This window comes from Nicotiana attenuata, chromosome 8 (assembly GCF_001879085.1).
Source record: "Nicotiana attenuata strain UT chromosome 8, NIATTr2, whole genome shotgun sequence".
In the NCBI taxonomy this organism is placed as follows: Eukaryota; Viridiplantae; Streptophyta; class Magnoliopsida; order Solanales; family Solanaceae; genus Nicotiana; species Nicotiana attenuata.
Window position 1 is genome coordinate 45,924,151 of NC_031996.1, and position 25,582 is coordinate 45,949,732.

At 36.7% G+C, this 25,582-nt stretch overlaps 3 protein-coding genes and 1 non-coding gene across 4 annotated transcripts; 2 read left to right on the forward strand and 2 right to left on the reverse strand.

Annotated features, from left to right (window-relative positions):
• On the forward strand, positions 6,490-9,316 carry LOC109231388 (the record flags this gene model as incomplete). Its single annotated transcript, XM_019397038.1, has 8 exons — positions 6,490-6,505; positions 6,781-6,845; positions 8,011-8,058; positions 8,137-8,183; positions 8,490-8,556; positions 8,637-8,680; positions 8,787-8,844; positions 8,929-9,316. Coding segments are annotated over 8 exons (396 nt in total), but the record flags the coding sequence as incomplete, so codon positions are not given.
• LOC109231730 (uncharacterized mitochondrial protein AtMg00810-like) lies at positions 10,213-11,382 on the reverse strand. Its single transcript, XM_019397366.1, has one exon. It carries the CDS (start codon positions 11,380-11,382, stop codon positions 10,213-10,215), a length of 1,170 nt encoding a protein of 389 aa, XP_019252911.1.
• TRNAD-GUC lies at positions 15,288-15,359 on the forward strand. The gene has a single exon. It is a non-coding gene; the product is annotated as a tRNA-Asp (tRNA).
• LOC109231389 lies at positions 20,728-25,522 on the reverse strand (the record flags this gene model as incomplete). Its single annotated transcript, XM_019397039.1, is given in 12 exon segments — positions 20,728-21,103; positions 21,285-21,336; positions 21,417-21,478; positions 21,861-21,907; positions 22,072-22,114; positions 22,185-22,301; positions 22,831-22,907; positions 23,051-23,127; positions 23,797-24,063; positions 24,943-25,016; positions 25,226-25,348; positions 25,454-25,522. Coding segments are annotated over 12 exon segments (1,047 nt in total), but the record flags the coding sequence as incomplete, so codon positions are not given.

The following is a 25,582-nucleotide window of genomic DNA, read 5'->3' on the forward strand; positions in this document are numbered from 1 at the left end:
CAGTTCGAGCGAGGTCGAACTATCAAACTTTGATGGCGAAGGCACTTAGCCGGAGTCCCAGTTCGAGCGAGGTCGAACTGTCAAACTTTGATGGCGAAGGCACTTAGCCTGAGTTCCAGTTCGAGCGAGGTCGAANTCCCAGTTAGAGTGGGGTCGAATTGTCAAACTTTGATGGCGAAGGCACTTAGCCGGAGTCCCAGTTCGAGCGAGGTCGAACTGTCAAACTTTGATGGCGAAGGCACTTAGCCGGAGTCCCAGTTCGAGCGAGGTCGAACTGTCAAACTTTGATGGCGAAGGCACTTAGCCTGAGTCCCAGTTCGAGCGAGGTCGAACTGTCAAACTTTGATGGCGAAGGCACTTAGCCTGAGTCCCAGTTCGAGTGAGGTCGAATTGTCAAACTTTGATGGCGAAGGCACTTAGCCTGAGTTCCAGTTCGAGCCAGGTTGAACTGTCAAACTTTGATGGCGAAGGCACTTAGCCTGAGTCCCGTTGTTTACATCGATAGTTCAACGCCTCGGGCGTTAAGTGTCGGCTTCGTTTTGGCCTGTGGTTGTATGTTGTACCCGTGTTATGATTGTTCGCCTGACCGTGGCATTCAGGTTGCCTCGAGGTGATTTTCGATTCCTCGTTTGAAACACCTCTGTGCCGGTTTCCGGCCTGACACAGTATGGTGGATGAGGGGGGGATGCTCCATTCTTCTGCCCGGCGATCAGGAGGAGAAGGGGGGACGCTTTGCATCACTTCTTTCCTCGCTCGGGCTGTTTGAGGTCAACAGCGCGAAAGATTTCTAGCTCCTGTTGGCGCATTCGATTCTTCTTTTTTTTCTTTGTTTGATGTGCCTCCATTGACTCTGGTTTGAGTCGAATTTTCTTCTTGGTGTTTTTTCTTCGATCCAGAAAGAACTAAGTATTTTCGCTAGGAAATCCCCACAGACGGCGCCAAATTGTTTGACTCAAAAGTTGTTTAACACTTTTTAAGCAAATCAATCAATATAGATGAAGGGGTAAATCATAGTCAACCATAATTAATACTGGATCAAAGAACAAAATCATAAAGATAGAAGAGTCAATTGAAATGACACTTGGGAGGTTTTATTGATTATAGAAATTCGGTCTGCCTCTCCTTGAAGAGGTTCAGGAGATTACAATAAACTTATTTCTTCCTCCCTGGTTGGAGGTAGAATCTCTCTCTCTTTGTATAAGCTCAGTCTCTCTTTCATGGAGTTCTCCCATTATTTCCACTGTTTTTGGATCATGGAGAGCCCAGCCCTCTTAAGAGGTTCTTCTGCCCTCTATTTATAGTCCAGAACTTCTCGTGCTCATCATACTTTATTTGGGCCGGGTCGGGGAGGTGACCTCCCCTCATGGGGAGGCCTCGACCTCGACACTTGTGTTGTAAATAGCAGTGATTAGATGAAGTCGAGTTCGTTGATTACTACTGCAGGATAGTTTGGACGGGATTATTGCCACTGTGATCGTGTGGTCAGATTCTGACCAATACACAACTTTCATTCTCTGTCTCATTTGTACAGAGTCTGCTAGAGACCTTTGTCATTTTATTTAGTCCTTTGTGTATATAATAGGACACATACAGTGTAATACAAGACAGAGAAATACATAAATCAGAGGGGATTCTTCTGAAGAATTCATTTGTCTTCATATTCACACAAACAAATTTATGGCGTATGTCGTCATTGTAGTAACCAGAGGCCGACGTATGTGTTACATTGAGGGGTCACCAGACCCCGTAAACTTCAACAAATTTTTTGTATATGTATGTATGTAAGCCTTAAAAATGGTTAAATAGAATCACTTGACACCCCTAACGCTGAAAGCTTTTTCGGAGGCACTGATTGAACAGAATATAATATTGTGCTCCCGTCACACGTTAAAATCCCGAGTCCGCCTCGAATAGTCACATAAACTAACAAAATGGCGGTCTTTGTGATGACATATTCAACTAAATGGATGGCCTTTAAATTTTTAATTAAATTTGAAAAGTCGGTCAGCATATTTTAACCAGAAAAGGAAAGAAATTATTAGGAAAAGCTTAGTGAAGAGTTTAACAGAAGATGAGACCATTAGAATCAAATCTAGAACCAAACAAAAAATGTTCATATTTAAAAATATAAAATCTGATTTATCTTTATACTTTTTTCAAAGTTGTCTCTGCGTGACAAGAAGAAAATTTGTCATTTTATCTTTTTCTAATTAATATTCACTGAAGAGATCTAGAAGATAACAAAGACAACTGTTTAGTTAGCTTGGCATGTCAGAATATAAACAATATTCTTATTTATTTATTTATTTATTTATTTATTTGTTCATAAAATGGAACCTTTTTAACACTACAACCAGGAAATACTTGTTTTATACTGTTTCCCTTTAAATTTAGATAATATAATTTGACTTGGTATAAAGTTGAAGAGAGAAAAAAGACTTTTGAAATATGTGATACTAAAAGTTTTAGGGGCAAAAACTTTGTGGGGCCATGACATTTGTACGACTATAAAAGCTTCTCATTAAGGGTAAAGTGGGTAAAATAAAAAATTTAAAGTAAACTTATTTCTAAATATAGAAATGTATCATTCTTTCTGAAACGGACTAATAAGGAAAGTATATTGTTTAAATTGATACAGCGGGAGTATCAAATTAGTGAATACATGATTTGTATCATTTACAAACATTTTTATCATTTAATTATTATAAACCCATATGCTCTCTATAACAGCCTCGTTTGTTCCAAATATTTTTGGATGTTATAGCGAAGTGTTGTTATAGAGAATATATATTACTTATAACATAACATGAAAATTGGTTCCACAAAAAACTTGGCTTTTATAGCGAACTGTTATTATATAGAAATATTATTATAGAGAAGTATGACATTAATAAATTAATGCGGCCTCCTGTAATCACCGAACGTCATTAATAAAAATGGTCTATAAAGCAATGGCTTCGCCAGCAGAAAGGAAGCTCTTGAATTTATTTAAGAAGCTAAGATATTTCAATGTAGATCACATCTTGTTGTTTTTCCACGTGAATGGAGGGCGTGAATTTTTAACTGACATGATTTGCGGGTTTGCAGGTAACTTGTGTGTTTTTCTTGTTGTCTTCGTTTCCACTATCTGTTTATGGCAACCCGCGGGCGTTAATGGTTCGGTTCGATCGATTATTTAATAATATTTATATCATATTAATTTTTCGAAATAATCAAAACTAGATTTTTCAAAATCGATCTTCGATATCGTTATAGTTCGATTAATTTTCAGTATTTTTTTAAAAGCCACTAGTAGAAGTACAATGTAGTAACATGTGTACTTTTATAGGACTTAGCAAAACTCTCCGACATTTTTACTGTTAAAAGGGTGATGAACTACAAAAAAAAACATGTGTCTAGAGTTAGATCTATTAACTATTCAACAACATCGTAAAAGAAACTAAGCAAAGACAAAGAAAATCACATAATTGAAAATATATTAACCAAGTTGGGACTTGATGATAAGCTATAATTACGTATTTTAATTGCTTATTACACTGTAATTACTACACTTTAATTGAGTTTGAGCTTTAATCACTAGTGTTTTGCACTAATTGTGTGTTTTATGCCTTGTAGGAGTGATTCCGAGCTATGTAGATGTTATGGAATGAATTCAAGTGATTTAGAGCTTTGAAGTCTGAGTAAAAGCCCAAGGAATTAAGTCGGGATCGTGTTCGGGGATCAACGGATGATAGTTAAGAATGAATGAAGAATCGAGTAGGCATATTGTGCACTGTATAGTAAAATGCACATAACTTTTCGCTCAGAACTCCATTTGGGCTCCACAATATATGGTTAGAAAGCTAATTCAAATGTCTACAACTTTCACATTTTACATTTTTTTAAATTTCCAACAGAACAAGGTTAAAAGTGCGCGGAAAGTGAGAGGTCGCACACTGGCCGCGCATGTCAGGCAGAACGGTGGTCAAAATGCGCGGTCAATCCGCGGCCATGCACGTCCTGTCCGGGGAAAGTGTCCTTTTTCGCGTAGGAGAAGGTGGAATTGTTTGGGACCGACCCTACTAGGTATATATACATGGAAAAACGGTACTTTGAGAACTATTGACAATTTAGACCTAAGGAGGCTAAGTAGACCGGGGATTCGACCTAAGGAGGCAAGAACACACTAGGAGCAAGGCGGAGAATTCTTCCACGAGTTTTTCACTTCCTTCTTCCTATTTCCATTATTATGAATTCTTGTTATGTTTTAATATAATTTAGCCATTGAATTTATCTATTTATTCAACTACGTGTTTATTTCAGTTGATTGAATGGCCGTCGATTGACTGTGCCTATTTATTATGTGTTGCTTGAGAAAGGATACATATTTAGGTGGTTATTGAACAACGTCACTCCTAACGTATGTGAGAAATCAATATAGTGGGTTTAAAGGTAAGTTTAGAAACAACAAAGCCTTGATGTGGTCATAATGAGCGTTAGATAAATCCAACTAGCGTAGTTCGAGAGAATATGTCTAGTAAATTGTTGTAGTTGCTCGAGAGAGAATTAGGGCACCTAAAGTGCTCACGATCAGGAGAGGATACATAGGCGAAATTGTAGGGAACATAGCGGGAAGGATTCTAACATTTGGGGAAACCATAACTCTAGACCTCCTAAATTTAATCTCCACCCCTTAGTATCTTTAGTTGTTAATTTACTGCTTTAGTTTCTTAGTTAATTAGTTAGATATAAGAATCTTAATCTTTATAACTTAGAAATTTACTCGAGCTTGTCTTCTTAGTGATATTGAACAATTATAGCGAAACTTTAGTTCTCTGTGGGATTCGACTCCGGACTTTTAGACCGGATTATATTTGCAGCGACCACTTATCCTTTCTAGGACTAGATAGAGTTGGGCGTGATCATGACTCAAGAATAAAGTCTATGAAAGATTAAACATTCAAAAAAAAAAAATTGAATCGTACGAAAAGAAACATGTTCAATATATTGTAGTTTTGCTACTTATAATCGTTAGAATACCTTGTGTCTTGCTAGTGAATATATTGGAAATAATTTAATTTCAATAGGAGTAGTATAATAGGTTTGGAAATTAGGATTTTGAGTTTTAATTACTTGTTGGCTTATAATTGTTTTCACAATTCCAAGGCCCAAGGAAAAATTTAATATTTCATAATTTTTAAATCTAATATATAAATATATTTTTCACATGTAAATTTATTCGGTACGGTTCGGTATTTTTTCGGTTTATTTATATAAAATTAAAAACTTATCCTAATTATCGGTACGGTTATAGATTTACATAAAAACCTACGGTTTTATTAAAAAGAAACCTAAAAATTGGTTCGGTACGATATAGTTTGGTCGGTTTAGTCAATTTATAAATATCCATTGACACTCTTACTGCTGATCAGGTGCATTTTTTGGCCTTCTTTTGTTTTTCCTGTATCCATTTCTTTGTTTTTAAAATAATTATTCATTATCTATTAAAGATTATGAATCAATTTTTTCAAAAAGAAAACAGAGGGAACAACCATTTTGTTTTTGCCACTTTTCGATCCTAGAACTGAAAAATAGACGCTGTCATTAAATTTTACTTAAGAAACTTAAAACTCCTTGGCAGTGACTATTTTTCAGTTAAAGGGGGTGAAAAATGATTATTTGTGAAGTTTACCCCCACCTCACTTGGGCATTCCCATCTACGCATTCGGGAATTTGCACAAATGGCCTTTTTCAGGCCACTATTCAACTTTAATCCCCTATTAGTTCATGGAATAAATTCGTCTATGAAAGAAAAAATTTAAAAGCGAAATTTAACTCACCAGGCAAATGAAGATAGAATTTAGACCTCAAAGAGGCTATAGAGTGCAAATAATCCTGCCAATCCCAGTTAGGCCAGTAACATTGGGCTTCCATAAATCTAGGCCCTGGCCCCAGTTCCCAAAGGGAGAAATTCACAAATAGCCAGATTTATAAGTGGACATTCAAAAATAGCCGCAGTTTCAAAAGTAATCGAAATTTAGTCACTTGTCATGTAAAGATAAATCTAAACGAAAACATTGTTCAAAATACTGAAAAATACTCCAGTATAATATACTGGAATTCCAGTATAAGTATTCCGGTCCAACATAATATATTGGAGATTGGAGAAGTAGATTATATTGGAACTTCCCGCGTGTTGGAGTTCCAGCATAATATGCTGGAAGTTCATACACAGGTGCACCGTTATCCAGTATATTATGCTGGAAATTTCCGCATTGCAGCAAAATAGTGGCTATTTTTCAATAACTTTTCAAACGCTGTCTATTTTTGGATGACCAGTCCGAAAACTGCTAGCCTGTGCTATTTTTACGTTCCCAAACCGGTGCAAGGCCCAACTACTTCCTTCTGTTCCCGGCCCAGCAATGGGACCCGGCACCCCTCTTCTTCGAGAAGACGCCAACGGCCAAGCTTAGAGCTCTTTTTTACTTACGACCTCCAGTTTCTGCTTAAAGCTCAATTTTTCCAGGTATTTTAGTGCTTTCTTCAATTTCTTTTCTTTCAACAGCCAAGCAATGTTTTTGAATTAGAAAAATGCAGTAGAATTGTGTTAGCAGTGATCGTGCTTATTTGCAACCAACGAGCTTCTCTTTTTCTTGTTGAACAAGCATCAAATACAGGAAATAAGAATTAAGAAAAAGGAAACAAAGATATATAGGAATTGGAAGTTCGTTGCGATTTTCTTGTGCTTTGATATCATTTTTCTTATTGAAAATTGTAAGTAATTTGTTTTTCTTTCGTAAGGTGGAATATTAGAGGAAGCTATGGACATACCGGTCCAGCACAAGAAGCTTGCACTTGATATTAAGGTATGTCTTGACATTTTACCCTTTTTACATTGGAATATTTATACTATCCCTTGCAATTTCTGTAATTATCTATGATACCTTTCTTAGCATGGACTTTCTTTTTTTTTTTGGGAAAATTTCCTGTGTGATTAAACTATTCAAAATAAATGTCAAGTCAAAACTTCAAAAAAATGATCATATTATGGACAAGAACTAGTTCTGAATGATGACGGAGTTGATTGGTTGATATATGCCTCCACATTTGAAAAAAATGGTAAAATACAACCAGCGGAAAAAGGAAAAGAGAAAAGCACAAATAGAAATCCTTTCTTTGAACATGAGAATGAGATATAGGTAAGGGAAGGCATAAAGGAGAAAGAAGAAAGGAAAATTTTGTGACTTTGAGTTGCAGCTCGTCTTGTTAGAAAGGGAAAATAAAAACATTTGGTGGACAATATTTTAAGTGGTATGAGGTTTATGTACATGTGCTATACATGACGGTATGCGTTACGTGTGAAGCTGAAGAATGCCCTAACTGTTGTTTATTGTTGTGTACAAGATAACAACAACTATGCCTCAATTCCAAGCAAGTTGGGGTCAGCTATTGTTATCGGCTTATGTGTTTGCTAATTTGGAAAATCTTGTCATTTAAACCATAATCCTTTCTAAAGATATGCTTTTCATTTAGGTCATGGATTAACTAGCTTCTCTCATTTCCATATCAAAGTAAAAAAGATATTGTTCTCTCTTCTCTTCAATTTCCCTTGCACTCAACTTTTGTTTGCATGTATCAGAGATGTGCCTGCGGTTCTGTGTGTGTTTGTTTGTAATTTTACTAAAAATAGTATGAAGCTTGCTTTTGATTGATTCTGTTATTTCTGGTTCCAAAATTTGTCACAGAAAGAGCTGAGGAAGATTATATTTTGTGTATTCATGAGTTGAGCATAATGTTTTTTGTTCTAATATGAACGTAGTTGGATTGTATGGAGATATATCTGGAAATCTATACTTTGGAGGCAAAATAAGAAACACATTAGGTTTAGGGAGATGAAGAAACATCCTTCAAGTTTGCTTTTGCTGGAGAAAAAAAAAATAATTCAGTTGAAATGCAGTCGTAGTGGAAAAATGTTTCTAGTTTTTCTATTCTCTCGAGCTAAATTATCTTACAAACCTCTCATGCATGCAGGGAAATAAAACAGATATAGTCATCTGTGCCTATGATGACCATTTTCTGGTGAGTGGGGAACACCTGATTTAGTTTTGAAGTTGTAGTCACGTGAGAGCATTTCCGAACCTTTATTGTTGTTTTCAGGTTATAGCTACTCAAATAGGAAGTATGGGTACAATTCTGCATGCCAGGTCTGCATCTTTTTCGACTGTTCTTGTTTAGAAATTGCTGTTTTTCAGATTTCTTTTGATAAGCACATATTTGGTTTGGGCACAACTGTGTAATTGAAGCCTGTCGATGCTCTTTTTTGTGATCTGTGCTTTGAAATCATTGTATCTTTTGTTTTTATTAAGTCATAGTATTTGTTTTGTAGTTTCACTTGTTCTTCCTATTGCTGTAATGAGAATGACTCTTGAGATCTTGTAGCTGCATATTTTAGTTGTTCTCATTATTGATCTCGTCACTCAGTTGAAAAGAGTTTTTCCGTACATGTGCAGGAAGGAGGAAGGGGTGTTGATCCACCCAACCTTTAGTGTTTCTGTGTTACTGGGTAAACGCGATGAGGTAATTTAGAATATATTGCAACAATTTCATGTCCTCTCATGTATGGTTATCAACTTCATAAACTGTATTTTGCTCTGCAGCCCATGCTAGTTGCATGTGCTCGGCAGATTATTGAACACATAAGGTATGTGTGGTAAATAAAGTTTTTGATTTCCGCTCTTTGTGAAGAATGATGCCCTGAATGAGAGATTGATTTCTCTTTACTGTTTCAAACCTTGCTTAATTTGCAGTAGCACAGGTTCTTCTAGGTCTTTGGTCTTGTCTCTTGGTCTACGAGACCACTCTCTGGTTGGTAACGTGAAGATATATTAATCTCTTTCGCACATAAAAGTGTGTATTCCCTTTGATTCATGGCCCTCTTTTTCTATGCAGCCCACCTTGAAAGGCATTGTTTCGGCTGTGACTGAGAACTGCCTTTGGTGACCTGGACTGTCAATTTTGGATTCCTCATATTTTACGGACTTGTAGTAGCCAAAGAGAGAAACTTAATGATTATCTGAGGCTGTGAAGTGCTTATGCTTATTCATCATTGATGTATTATTGTTCTATTATAGCAAGACCTGTAGGCTCTAAAAGTTGAGAGAAATTATTGATTTGCATTGGTTGATAGAAAATTAGGAACAAGTGTGTTTATATAGGCGCCCTCATGGAAAGAAGGGGCTTTTCGTTGTGGACTATACAAAAGCATTTCTTGTTCACCTGAGAACCTGTGTAATCATCGTAATGTTTTGGACCCAAGGAACTTGCCCTCTTTCCCTTGTGTGCACCGAGTGGCTTCGATTTTGCTGAAAATTTGAAATCTATTGGTTATATTACTATAGCCCGTTTGGCCAAGCTGTAAAAATCAGCTTGTTTTGAGAAGTGCTTTTTTTCAAAAGTGTTTTTCTTAAAAGTACTTTTGGTGAGAAGCAGTTTGTGTTTGGCTAATTAGTTTGAAAAGCACTTCTGAGCAGCAATTAGTGTTTGGCCAAGCTTTAAAAAACTGTTTCTAAGTGTATTTTTCTCAAAAGTGCTTCTCAGAAAAGTGCTTTTGGAGAGAAGCTAATTTTTTCTGCTTCTCCAAAACTGCTTCTGCTTCTCCTTAAAAGCACTTTTTTCCTTCCAAAAGCTTGGTCAAACACCTCAATTTTTGGCCAAAAGTGCTTTTGGCCAAAAAAAAGCACTTTTGGCCTAAAAGAAGCTTGGCCAAACATGCTATACATCTCGATGTAGGAATATGCTCTTTTTTCTGAAATTTTAATGACTATTATCTTGTTATGGTGCAAAATCCTCGTCCTTTTTGGGAACTTGTTGAACTCTAATAAATTTACATACATGTCAAAGAAAGGTTGGAACTTTTCAATCCATTCGTCCCCATAGCTTTGACCTAGTTGTGTTAAGTTGATTGTTTGCAGAAATTGAGAAGGAAAAGAAGTGAAAGAAAACCCTAAATCGGGTGAGGTGAGAGAAGAAGAAGAGAGTTCTTATTTCATCAATAATCTGGAATGTTCTGTACAATTGTATATCTTGTCCCTTACTAATAGAAAATGGGCCTAATATACTAATAACCAAAAATTCGGTACAAATGAAATGGGCCAGCTGTACATATTGGGCCCAGAACTACTTATCAACTATTGGGCCTCTTCACATGTGCTCCATATATCTCAACACCCCCACTCAAGCTTGAGGGTGTTGACACCCAAGCTTGCCAAGGAGATGATGATGAGTGGTGCCTGGAAGGGACTTGGTGAGAATGTCAGCAAGTTGAGCAGAAGAAGAAATATGATGTAAAGTGATGAGACCAGATTGTATGCTATCCCGAACATAGTGGCAATCAACCTCAATGTGTTTAGTGCGTTCATGGAAGACCGGATTCTTGGCGATATGCAAAGCAGCTTGGCTATCACAAAACACAGGAACAGGACTAGAAATAACCAACCCAAGATCAGCCAATAAACGAACAAGCCAAGAAATTTCAGCAACCACTTTGCGTAGAGCTCTATACTCTGCCTCAGCAGAGGAGAGAGATATAGTGGGTTGTTTCTTACTTTTCCAGGAGATAGGGCAGCCCCCTAAAGTAATATAATACCCAGTAACAGACCTCCGAGTCTGGGCACAAGTGGCCCAATGAGAATCAGAATAAGCCAAGAGGGAAAAGTCAGTAGACTTAGGAAGGAAAATATCCAAATCAGGAGCTTTCATCAGATACCTCAAAATATGTATAGTAGCCAGCATGTGAGGAACTTGAGGAGCTTGAAGAAACTGACTAAGATGTTGGACTGAATATGCAATATCAGGCCTTGTATGGCACAAGAAATTAAGCTTGCCCACAATCCGTCTGTAGATGCTAGGATCAGAAAGGGACTCTCCCATAGCAGAAGAGAGTTTGATGGAATGATCAAGAGGAGTATTGACAGGGGTGAAATGATCACAATGAAACTCTTCTAAGAGATCAGATGTAAATTTGTGCTGACACATCAAGAAACCTTGGGGTTGTTGTATAATTTCCAAACCCAAGAAGTAGTGAACAGAACATAAGTCTTTGATTTTGAAAATAGCATCCAGAAAATCCTTAAGAGCATCCAATTCAGAAGTATCATCTCCTGCCAATAGAATGTCATCGACATATACTGCCAAGACAGTCAGGGAGCCCCAAGAAGTCTTAGTGAACAATGAATAATCATTTTTGCTAGACAGGTAACCTCTGGAAACCAAAGCTTCAGACAATTTAGAGAACCACTGTCTTGAGGCTTGTTTGAGGCCATAGAGAGACTTTTTGAGCTTGCAAACTAGTGGAGAAGAGGAGGAAGAATGACCAGAAACCACTAGACTAGGAGGCAGCCTCATATAAACCTCTTCATGGAGATCACCATGAAGAAAAGCATTGTTGACATCTAGTTGATAAACAGTCCACCCCTTTTAGCAGCAAGAGAGAGTAGGCACTTAATAGTAGTGAATTTAACAACTGGGGAAAAAGTCTCATTGTAGTCTATCCCTTCCTTTTGTGTGTCACCCCTTATGACTAATCTGGCTTTGTATCTTTCAACAGTGCCATCAGATTTCTGTTTAATTTTGTACACCCACTTACAAGGAATGGGTTTCTTGTGAGGAGGGAGAGGAACAATATCCCAAGTATGGTTAGCTTCAAGAGCTTGGAACTCTTTTAGCATGGCTTCTTGCCAAGCAGGATGTGAGACAGCCTGCTGATAATAGTGGGGTTCCTACAGCTGTAGCTCAGTAGTAGAAATCTTTGAATTTGTAGAAACAGGGCAGGCAGGAAGAACAGAAGAACAAATATAGTCTGATAAGTAGGAGGGAGGGTTGGAAACCCTATTAGAATGCCTAACAGGCAAGGTGGGAGAAGAAGGTACAAGATTAGTGGGAGGAGGAGAGGTAGAAGAAGAAACAGGCATAACAGGAGGTTCCTGATGGTTGGAGGAAGAAGGAGAAAAATCAGAAGGAGGTGCAGTAGGTAGCACAAAATCAGAATCAGGAGAGACAGAATTAGAATCAGGAGAAGGTGATAAGGGAGCAGTGGAAGAGAGAAAAGGAGGAGGATCTTCAAAAGAAACAGAAGGAGGAGGAAAAACAGAAGAAGATGGGGCAGAGGAATATGGAAATATGTGCTCATGGAAAACTACATCTCTGGAAAAAAATACAGAATGAGTAGAGAGATTAAGCAACTTATATCCCTTTTTCCCAAGAGGGTAACCAAGGAAAGCACAAGCAACAGCTCTAGGCTGGAATTTGTCTCTCCCAGGTTTAGGGGTAGTTGCAAAACAAAGGCAACCAAATGACTTCAGGTGGTCATATGCTGGGGGAGTTCCATGTAGTTTTTCAAAAGGAGTAGTATTACCCAAGATTGATGAAGGTAGTCTATTGACAATGTAAGTGGCAGTTANATTTGGGGTGCCTCTTCAATTTCAGGTCAAGGTGGTGGAAATGGTTCTTTTGGCAGTGGCAACATCACTAACAGTGGTGAAACAGGTGGGGCAGTGTATGGACGAAACTCGGGCGGCAATGCTGTCAATACGTCACCATATGCTTCAGTAAAAGACATTCACACTGGAGCTTTTGGGAACTTGTATGGTACTGTAGGTGCCTCGCTTTATGAGGACTCGGCTTGGCGTTCAGCATCTCCAGAACTAGATGGCTCTGCTTCCTTTGGTTATGGACTCGGGATTATCGCATGGCACTGAAAATAAGGCCTAAGCTTTCGAGCAACGACTACGAGAGCTAAGGCCAATTTTTTGAGGTATGGGTAGTGAGTTTTGCTCCCGTTAAAATTTTGCTAACGTAATAGATAGGAGATTGGGTATCTTCGTCTTCCCGGACTAGAACGGCACTTACCGCTACCTCTGAGACCACTAAGTAAATTAGCAATTGTTCACCCTCCTCTGGTTTTGACAGTAACGGAGGGCTTGATAAGTACGATTTAAGGTATTTTAGGGCATGATGGCATTCTGGAGTTAATTCGAAGTTCTTCCTCTTCTTTAGAAGTTAGAAGAAATGATGGCATTTTCTAAAGCCGGGAAATGANTCAATTGACAAAGAAGTTGATGTACAGAAATTAAATTGAATTGAAAGGAAGGAACCAAAAGAACATTGTGTAAAGTTATATCCTGCCTAAGGTGCAGGGATCCAGTAGAAATAACTTTCACTTTATATCCATTTGGCAAGGTGATTAAGTAAGGGGAAGTTAGAGGTTTAATATTGTGTAAAAACTGTTTGTAAGGGGTTATATGGTTTGTTGCACCTGAATCTAAAATCCAAGGAATTTTTCCTAACTGAGAAGACAAGGAATGTATAACAGAATTTACTGCAGGGAACTGATCTACAGGGAGATGCACACACCTGCAAAGTTGGCAAAACCAACATTTTCTCCAGGAGAAGTGGACTGAGGATAACCAGAAGAAATATTTGCCTGTTGGAAGAGAGTCATGAGATGTTCATATTGCTCCTTGCTGAAACCATAAGCAGAGTCTGAAGAATTGTTGCTAGAGCCAGCAGCAGTCAAGTTCCTTGGAGAAGAATCCCCCACTTGAACACATGCAGCAGACCTCTTGGACTTGGTGAACTTGAAATCAGCTGGGAAGCCATGAAGTCTATAGCATTTGTCTATACTATGCCCAGGCTTCTTGCAATATTTGCAAATCACATGAGAGGTAGGCCTCTTGGACTCAAAATTTACCCTCTGATTGTATGACCTATTTGTGGAGGAGGATATTCCAGATGAAGCAGAGAATGAGGCTGCTGAATCAGCTGAAAACCCAAGGGCTATGGATTTAGTTTCCTTTTGACTTTCATCTTGTTGTAAAAGTGAATAGGCTTTGCTGATGCTTGGATAAGGGGACATCATTAAGATGCTACTTTTGACTGTGGAATAGGACTCATTTAACCCACTGAGAAACTGGAACAAGTGTTGGTCCTCAATGAATTTAGGAAGAGCACCACATGAACATGTTGGTCCAACATAAGCAGAATTAAGCTTATCCCAGAGACTTCTCATTCTGGTAAAGTAGCTGGCTATATCAGATGTCCCTTGAGATGTGCTGCTAATTTCCCTTTGAATTTGGATATACTTGGAACCATTTGACTGACCATACCTATCATTTATGTCTCTCCAGACTTCACTAGTAGTATTGAAACACATAACACTCACAACAATTTCTCTACTCAAGGAGTTAGTAATCCAAGCTTTTACCATGTTATTACAACGTTCCCAAAAGGAGTAATAAGGAGAATCAAGTTGAGGTTGAGGTATCCTATCAGTGACCAAACCTAATTTGTTTTTATCTGAGAGAGAAGTCAACATACTGCTACGCCAAATAACAAAGCCAGTTCCATCAAAGGGAATAGTGACTAATTGACTGCCAGGACTGTCAGATGGATGAATATAGAAAGGATGACAAGGATCAAGAGTAAATTCAGCAAAACCTTCAGAACTAGTTGTGGTACCACGAAGCTCCTCAGTCAAATTCTCGTTACCACTCATTGTAATCAATCAATTCAACAATAAAATTTCAACAGAAAAAAATATCCGTAGAGTTGTGAATTCACAGTAGATGTAACCCTAGAAATCAGCTCAAATCGAACATGCAATCAGGAAAATGAGAAAAGTTTACCAATCGTCTGCAAAATCGAAAAGGTAAAGAATAACGAAGATCAAATCTGAAATCCTGAGAGCGAAAAGACCTAATTTTTCCTTTCACTGCCATAGAATCACCGCACCGAGAAAATCTCCAAAACTTCGTTCAAGGCTAGGATCGGACAATAGCTGAGGTCGAGATCGTTCCAATAAATCCTGCTCTGATACCATGTTAAGTTGATTGTTTGCAGAAATTGAGAAGGAAAAGAAGTGAAAGAAAACCCTGAATCGGGTGAGGTGAGAGAAGAAGAAGAGAGTTCTTATTTCATCAATAATCTGGAATGTTCTGTACAATTGTATATCTTGTCCCTTACTAATAGAAAATGGTCCTAATATACTAATAACCAAAAAATCAGTACAAATGAAATGGGCCAGCTGTACATATTGGGCCCAGAACTACTTATCAACTATTGGGCCTCTTTACATGTGCTCCATATATCTCAACAAGTTGTGGTTGAATATGTATCCAGTTTGTAGTTTTTCAGCCAAATAAAACCTAAAGCCAAAGCTACCAACAAGGTTGAAAGAAAAAAAGAAAGGTTGAATACGTATCCAGTTTGTGGTTTCCGTCCAAATAAAAGCTAAAGCTAAAACTGAAAACAATGTCGTTGTAGTATAGTGGTAAGTATTCCCGCCCGTCACGCGGGTGACCCGGGTTCGATCCCCGGCAACGGCGTTTTTCTTGTGGCCCAAACTCTTCGGAAGTTGGAATCTCAACCTTAAAGCAACGTAATATTCGTAATATTCCACAACGAATACGTAAAATGACTTTTATGGTATTTTCTTCCGATTAGATAAGTAGGAAAGAATTTCTTTTGCTTGTTAAAATTTAAAATAAAATCCATTTTTCATTCTCTGCTACTACCATCGGGCAAACATGTGAGCACAAACTAGTGTATAATCTAAACTTTAAGCTCAGAAATTACTACATTCTTCAATTTTGTCGTATTACGTATGATATAAAAAGAAAAAAAATCAGTTAATATGCTTAAAATCGTAATAATCCCAGCCTCATTTTAACTCCCGAGAAGTGAAAACTAGAAGATTATGGGATCAGGTAGTAGGATATAAGTCCTATGTAGTACAGTGCAACTTTAATCATATTGTTATAAATAGAATTGTATTTATGGTGAATGTTTATATTTAGAGAGATTCTAGGGTTCATTGCTTGGTGGCTAAGTCACTCTCTCCCTATATATAGAGGGTTCTATTCCATTGTAATTCATTCCAAATGTCAATAAGAATTCTCTCTCTACTTTTCTCTGCAATACTCTTGTTCTTCATTTATTGTTCATAACACGTTATCAGCACGAGACTCTAACCAATTGGGTAGAAACGTTGGGATTGAACATAACTATTGTCAATTGTTCCATGAACTTCCTTCGTGATTAAATTCTGGATTTAAGGTAAGTATTTTACTTTATTTTTCTCTTTTAAATTCTTGAAATTCTATAATTGGATTTTATATACAAGCAAAGACAACAAATTTTGATTATAACTCTAATGGAGTTAGTAAGATATTATAACCACTCGAAGTGGTAAAATTTCTATGTCTTGCCATGATCAAAGTCATGTATGATCGTGAGCACAAGAAGTGAAAACCCATCCCATTGAATTTGCTCCATTCTCATTCCCTTGAGAATGTGATAGCAATATGTGATAAGTCTGAAAGAAGACAAAATTATTACCGTGAAGGTATCAATATGTGGACGTGGTAATAGACGAAATTATAATTGTCATCAATGTGATAATGAGAATAATAAGGATTCTCAAAATAATCCTTCACTATGTGAAAGTAATATTTGTCAACGATTTGACATGAGATTTTGTAAAGCACATATAGATGATTATGGTCCATTCATGATTTGAATGTGACAACATGTAATTTATGAATACATATTCATTCTTGGAAAAATATGAACATGCTAGTGGTAGTGAATATACCACGCACTCACCTCTAAAAGGAGGTTTGAGATGATATAAGAAAACAATGTCACATTATGTCATTATTATGGCATGAATGATCACTGGTCACATACCTATTGTACGCCAAAATATTTTGGCAATGTGATTATTAAAAGACAACGGTAATGCAAGAAACATATCTTGCATATATAATTTTGACCATAACCATAATGGTATAACTTTCTCTTTAAAAGAGATATTCACCATATGGATGTTGATGAATATGTGGTAGTACCAAATTAATTGAGAGCTCTGGAAGAGCCAATTATTAACATTTTGGAGGAATACAATTAACGGAAAAGGGCCAAAACTATCCCTATCGTTTGCTAAATGGTTTATAAATACCCTCCGTCCATCTATCCGTTCAAAAAAACACACTCCGTCCATCTATCCGTTCAAAAAAACACACGAAGTTAATTCTATTAACAAAAATACCCCCGCGACTAACGGCAGAACTGATGGAGTGTGTTTTTTTGAACGGATAGATGGACGGAGGGTATTTATAAACCATTTAGCAAACGATAGGGATTGGTCTTTCATTTAATGATGTGGCAATTTTTAGTTGGGCCACGTGACAATCTTTGACTGGAACAAAAAATGGATATTATTTCAACCCATTTACCTTATCCGACCCCTTTACAAAAATGGGTAGTATCTATCACACCCATTCCCACTCATCTGATCTCCCCCTTTCTTCTTCTCCAATTGGGACACTGCATACACACGATAACAAATTAATTAAAGAATAGATAAAACCCAAAATCAAATAACCCGAAATTCAAACCAGATTCTGAAATTTCTCCAATCAAACTCAGGATAAGTATTGAAATTCTTAAATGGAAAATCAACAGATACATTTGGGTTGTTAAGTAAGAAGACAAGGATCAAAACAAACCAAAAATCTGAAACAAAAAAATTGAGCCCAAATGCTAAAATTGTCCAAATGTATCAATCAAATCTAGGAGAAATATTGAAACTTTGAAAGGGACAAGTAATGGAAATCTTTGGATTGTTCATAAGAAGACAAATGAGCCACGAAATAACAGAGAAAAAATAACTACATATAACTGATACAAGCACACAAGAAAATTGAAACCAAGGTGCTAAAAAGCTTGAAACTATCACATTCTAGGATAAAGATTGAATCTATAAAAGGTGAAAAAAAAAAGTAAAGGGTTACTTTTGGGATGTTCATAAGAAGAAGAAGAGGGGAGTGGGTAAAAATAAGACCCATATTTGATTCTTGGTCAATAATGCCACGTGGCCCAATTAAAAATCGTCACGTCATTAAATGAAAGACCCATCCCTATCGTTTGCTAAATGGTTTATAAATACCCTCCGTCCATCTATCCGTTCAAAAAAACACACTCCATCAGTTCTGCTGTTAGTCACAGGGGTATTTTTGTTAATAGAATTAACTTCGTGTATTTTTTTGAACGGATAGATAGACGAAGTGTATTTTTTTGAACGGATAGATGGACGGAGGGTATTTATAAACCATTTAGCAAACGATAGGGATAGTTTTAGCCCTTTTCCGTACAATTAATTATCAATGTGTTGTAGTAAGTTTCAAAGAAACTTAGTTTCTAAAGTATTCGCGAAAGCGGCTTGTTATATTGAGACTATAAATAAAGGAAAGATTTAATATCTTCTATTACTACAAGTTGTAGCGGGGCAATATGTATGTGAAAAGCTACCCGTTTTATTCTCCAGTTTGTACTACACAAACAAAAGAATGCCACAATAAAGAGATTTATTGATATAAAAACCCATATCATAATAAACTTGGAGTTTATTGATAATTGCACACATTATGGTGTAAACCTGAAGTTTATCAATATTGATAATTTATTCAGTTGGCATAATTAGTTTAGCCATATCAATTTAAGTATGATGTGCAAAAATAAAAGAGAATTCACATGGGTAAATATTAAAGAACTAGAAAGTTCTTTACGAATTCTCTTATGTTGCTTGTTCTCATTAATTAATATACCAACTAAAATTGGGATTGAATCCATGAATGCTGGAAATATCAAAGGTGAATATGGGTCCATTCACCTGCCATGTATACCACATAAGATGCATCTATGAGATGGTTACATGTGCGATTATTATTAACCCGCAACATGGTGTTTGCGAGGTAACTTGCTCAATAATTTGATTTAGAGCATAATTTCCAGATTTTTTATTCAAGATAGTTCTTCTTGATAAGTTGGTTTACATCACAATTGGTTTAGCAAAATGATTTATTGAGTGCCTCCACTTAATAGCTAAACGATTGCTTATGAGAACAAAGTTATATGTATCAATTTGATATACGTTATATACGAAAGTATATTATTTTCTCCCCTCACAAGTGTTTCAGGGTCAGGAACCAAATAATTCCATCTTATTATTATTGATGTGCAGTGTATATTTTGATTAATACCATAACGCACAAAGATGGGTTCTCAAAGTTGAGGAAACAAGTTAGTTTTTCTAACATGAGGGAGAGACATGATAAACAGTTGAGAAAAAGTTACGTGGAATGAATTATAATTTGTACGTCTAGATCCTCAAATAAGATAATATGAACTTGAAGTTCATAAAAGGATAATTCATTTGCAATATATTGCAAAGCATGCCAGACGCATTTGCTGGCCCAAAGAAAGTAACTATATTTTCATTGCAAATGCTCCTATTAAGTCCTAGAAGGACAAAGTCTATGGTACGGTTAAAGCGTATAGACAAATCGGTTTCAAATAAACTTCTTGATAAAGAAGATGAGCAAATGATCATAATAAAGGAGGCAAGTGATCTAGAAGATCACATGACATAACACTTCATAAAATCTCATGAGAGATTCAGGTACCTGAATATATGAATGAAGAGATCTCTATGTTATGTCTTTATGAAAAATAAGGAGGTTGGAACCGATATAAAATGTTTGTCGACGACATCTATATAGCGCTAAATATATATGAGTATCTTAAGTCTGGAGAAACAATTCAAGTAGAATTTGGTTTCATATGAAAGACATGTAATTTTGGACCTGCAGTTCAAACACTTGAAAGTATAAAGTCAATGATATGTGCAATCAGTTTTCGATATCTTATTTGTCTAGCAAGACATGAAAATGTGATATGCATCTAATTAAAGTCTATTATATGACTTATATGACTTAACAATCCCTGAAGGATTTAAATTGCTTAAAGCATATAGAATTCATGGTCATGAAGTACTACATTCTCAGTGCAATTTGTGCACAAATGTATCTTGCTATAACTATAAGCATGAAAACGTGATAGCGAGAATACCTCTATGGAAATATTGAAAAGTCATTCCACGACATTATATGAAGACATTACATCTCTATCAAGAATGATAATTTCAAGGTGGAATATATTCATTCAAGTTAATATGGCTGATTTGTTCATCAAATCTCTACCAAAGATCTTTTGAAGATGGTGCACAAGATTGAAATGCAAATGCTTAAGGATGTGAATTGATGCTCTCATCAGGGAGAGGTAATACGCGTTGTACTCTTTTTCCCTTACAAGGTTTTGTCCTACTAGGTTTTCCTTGCAAGGTTTTTAACGAGGCAACCAAAAGGCGTATTATTAGATATGTGTACTCTTTTTCCTTTTCTAGAATTTTTTTCCCACTGGGTTTTATTTTAGTTAAGGTTTTAACGAGGCACATTATCTGTTGAATAGACATTCAAGGGGGAGTGTTATAAATAGAATTGTATTTATGGTGAATGTCTATATTTAGAGAGATTCTAGGGTTCATTGCTTGGTGGCTAAGTCACCCTCTCCCTATAAATAGAGGGTTCTATTCCATTGTAATTCATTCAAATGTCAATAAGAATTCTCTCTACTTTTCTCTGCAATACTCTTATTCTTCATTTATTGTTCATAACACATATAATAATTTTCTACTTTTTTTTATTAGATTAAAAAATATATCTTCATGTATTTCGGTAGCTTTTTAGAACATCAGGGACTTTACTTTTCTGCATGGGAGAACCCCAATATTCAGCTATATTTAAGAAAAAGGAGGAGAGATCTGACATAACCAACAACCCAAACATCAAAGCAAAGAATTTCAAATGGAATAGACTCCTCCATACAGGTTTATTGGTTGAAACAAGGAACTAGGTTTTGCAGGGTAATTTACACAAGTAGCTACTTTTGCTCCCTGATTTTCAATTAGTATTGAAGAAGAACTACTTAAATACAATACCAAATTGGTATATATTACAATAGATCATAGATATTCTGACAATGAATATAGCATCTCAAAATTTTGGTGCCTACTTTACATTCACACATATGGTACACAAAAATTACAACAACCCACTTGCCCAAGTAACTTAACGACGTGCCTTAGCACGAGCATGAGAGAAACTTCACCAGCCGTGTGGTGCAATCTTCTCTATTCTTTCTTTACCACTGTATTCAATTTCTTTTCCAACTGCAAGACAGAAATGACAACTTCAGACAATCATATCGTCAATGGTTACTAATTTTAATATAACGTGCAAGCAGAAAGAAACACCACATTTTCATTATCAATTTTTCAACTTCGAACTAAAAATATTCAGATCTTTGAAAGAAAATAAAGGAAAGCATTTTCTAACAATTCTGCTACATACCTGAATATTCTTCATCTTTTGTCTCTGCAACTCCTCCACAAGACTTCCAATGCTGAAAATTGATAAAGTTCAGTTGAACATTACAAAGCAACCAAGTTTAAATACATCATAGACCTTAACTCTATATCATACCTTTGTTGCATTTGAATGACCATAGACTGCAATTCTCTCTCCCTAACAGAAGGAGGAGACATCTGCAGAGTGGCAGTGTTTGATGTTAGAGGATGCAGGAGGCCATAAATCAAAATACACCACGTTTCTTCAACCTCGCACTCATGGATGGGATTCGGCACATCAACCTCCCCACCTACCCCACTAATAAAGTTCTAACGCCTTAACCTTCAGTTGGCAAAAAAAGTTAAAACTCAACACAAACCCCACACTCACATCATAGCAACGGTCATAGGGATAATTCACGTCTTCTTTTTTAACAGTCCTAGGGCTCAGTATCTCCACCACACTCCATTTCCCAAGTCAATTCTTCTTATCTCTTATTATTCATTAAAAGAAAAGTAGTTTTTTAAAACGATGTGCCACCATTTCTAGTAGCTTATCACATAAGGAACAACCAATTACCTGTGGAAGATCACTGGTCCCAGCTTCAGCCAAGTCTGTAGGATTGACTGCAGCAGATGTAAATAACAAGATAGTTAAGGGCAACACATAAATACAGTTAAAATCCAACATCGAAAGGACTAAGGAGAAGTAGCTACAATCCACATCCGAAAAGGTATGCACACCCAGTGGTGATGGTCAAAATGTGATGATTAAATGTACATAAAATTACCAGATGCTCGCTCCGCAAACTTGATCAGTTTCACTATTTCCTCCTAACAAGATGCAGAATGTATTAGCAAACAGATAACATAGATGCACACAATTTAATGTAGTAGAAATTACCCTTTGCAAAGTATTCTGCTGTAGAATGCATTGCAATGATGGAAGTAGTGAAGCAACTAGATTGCTTGGACTAGTAGAGCCTCCATGACCTGGGTTAAAGAAACTGCTTGTAGGTTCCTGAACAAATGAAAAAAGGCAATGGTTACGAAGCCATCGCCCAAAGAGAGACTGTTGAGTTTGACACTTACCATGAGAACACCAAATAGGGAGGTTTATGCTGAAACTAGGAAAACCCATACACAATGCAACTCATTTGACAAATAGAAAGGAGACACCAGCTGAAAGTACTAAAAACGAATTACATGATTAATTATTTTGTGCCCATATGTCACAAGAAGCAAAGAACTATGGGCTTACACAAAAATGCTTCACTCCTCTCAATTAAGAGTGAGTTATTTCATAGAAAAATTCAGAATCCGACAAAATCATAGAACAGATTTCTCCCGCATCAACCTGGAAGGATTTTTCATTTTTTGTTGAAACAAGCAACAGAAAGTATGGTGCAATGTATGTATCTTTGGCATTAGCCATTTCGTGTTAATTCACATGTATTAGAGACAGAATCTGGCCGTTGAAGCAAAATCCCCTTCCACAATGCAATATTATAGCTGATCTGACAATCAATACAAGATACTACGATGTATACCTTGGGAGTCAGATCTGCTGATGTGACTTGAAAACGTCCCTTGCGTTGGACGACAGCTCCTTCTGATGCATCTTCTCCTGCAAAAAGCATATTCAGAGATGAAGAAGAAAGGTGACAGACCAAATTCCTTTATAAAATAAGAACTCATAATAATCTGCAGGAACTTGTGTTTTTTTTTTTTTACATCCCCGTCTGAATACATTGTCGGAGACTGGATTACCTAAGTCTTTCTTATGTCGATACTGCAATGGACCGCTATAGTTTCGTTCGGCCTGGTACTTTGGATGTTGATATTCCCTACATATAGAATGAAACAACATAACGCCGCTTGAACCAACAATTTACTGGTTGAAATATGAAAAATGTAGACTCTGAACCATTGCCAATAATTGGACATTGTGTAGCCACCTATGCCTCATATTATCCTAGATAAGGGTCTCCATGTAATCTGAAGATGATGCAGCATCCAACTAATAGTTTATACATGCAGCTAACATCAAAACTCAAACCATGTAGGTCATAAGTGGACCAATTGCAGTCTAGAGAAACTATCATCTCTGAGTGACATCAAAATGTAACTAAAAATGTGCTGGAACTTGAAGCACCGCACTTCTTAGAAGCAATTAAGTTGACACCACAGAACTAGAACAGTCAAAATATTCAGAACAGTCAAAGAACAAGAATCCCACTACTTCCTCGATTGCAATTATTCAGTAATCATTTTATTTTCAAGTAACTTACATTTACTTCAAGAACAAGAGTCGTTTATCTTGGGATCGCACATTGTGACTACTGTTACTTCTTAATTGAGAAAATTTCGTGATCTACCAGCATAAAAGTAGTATTACCAGCCTATTATAAGTTTATAATTACCTTCATACATATTGCAAATTCTTTTTCTTTCAGAAAACATTGACCAAGTCTAGCAGTTCAACGGTGAAAACAAATAAATATACATATATATACCTCTCGCCATCAGTAACAACTTTTTTGGGTGAAAGAGCATTATCCTGTAGCAGTGAACCACTAAAAAACTTTTTATGCCCTGGAATAACAGAACGTGGCAAGGAGCTACTCTGTCGCAGATTCTCACCATCATCTTTTCCATTGTCTTGGTCCTCAACTTTTGCTGGTGACAGCATAAAGTTCTGCTGATTAGACTCTGATTGCATAGCATCTTCCCAACTTGGACTACTAGAAGTTATGTCATCTTCGCACACATCAAAACACCCCCTGCATCGGGTACAAGATGTACACATTAACTTTCACAGAGTAGCATAAAACTAACAAGTCAGCAATGTAATAATTACACTCTTGCTGGATCATTTCAGGCTTAACCGACTTTCCTTTGATAATCGGTCCTTCAAAAAACTTGTGCTCACTTTCTACTCAGTGAGCAGGTAATTTCATTCATCTGTCTATCTGATGTAAGCATGCTTATCACAGGAGCAAGAGCTTGAAGGAAGAGATTCCAGACAAAATAGAGGTCGAACAACATGGTTTAACTCAATGACAACCAAAAGTTTTATTACCTTTCTTTATCAGAAAAAAAAAGAAATTACCAAAATTTTTAACTCTGAGATAAGAAAACCTGTCATAGATTGTATGCTATTCAGTAGAGGCATGCATGGCTGTCATGAGCTCCATTTAAGCGGTTGGAATGTGCATTAGAATTCGCAGGACTTATATGCTAATTCTATACCTCAGATAATTATACACACAGCACTTACCAAGACTCCACGAGCACATCACATTCCTGAATAATTCAGTCTCGGCAAGACAAACATACAATGCATAAACAGGGTTGTGCTTCCAAGGAATACCACATTCCAAATGGCAAAACCCTGTTTATGCATTGTATGTTTGTCTTGCTGAGACTGAATTATTCAGGAATGTGATGTGCTCATGGAGACTTGGTAAGTGTTGTGTGTGTGTATGTGTGTATATATTATATATAAGGTATGTATATGTGTGTGCATATATACATACCTGTATACACACACATACACATTTGAATGATGAAACCAACCAGCTCTAATTTGGTTGGTATGATGGATTTAATATCGAGTGCCAACAGAAGTAGCAGAATGAGGAAAAACACAATATTCTTACTTGAGTGCTTGAAGAGGCTTAATAGGAAATGCAGCAAGTGAACTGTCCAAATCATGATCAACATTCAGCTCATCCTGAATGGAGATATCTACAATCATAAATCTGATAATGGAGGACACATTTGATAAACTTGTAAAAATATTCACTCAAAAAGAGATAGCAGACTGGAGGCACTTGAGTATGATAAGAGTTTGAGAAAGTTTAAAAAGAGAAGTGTAAATCCGTCAAAAAGAATAGTACACACAGATAGCAACTAGTACTTCAACATGGTTAACATGAATACCTCATGAGAAACACTTGGCTGATTAGGCCTTTCTGCTGTAGAACCAATATCACCATTCCCCTCCCGCAGCTTCCCGCTAGTACTTGAATCTTCAGCATCTGGAATGTCGTCATAATCCGGAAGCTATGGACAGCAAAAGAAAAGGGCGAACAAATTTAACAGACATATGATATTGTTATGGTGTTAGCTAAATAAATTGTTTTTATTGAATGGACAATAAGTACATACCAGCGCAGCTTGGCTCTTCAGATCCTCCAGGTTAAAATTCCAGGCACTGATACCACGAATATACTCTTGCTGCATCAGTTTAAGTTCAGAATTACATTAAAATTTTGATTAGCTTATTCTTCGGGGGGG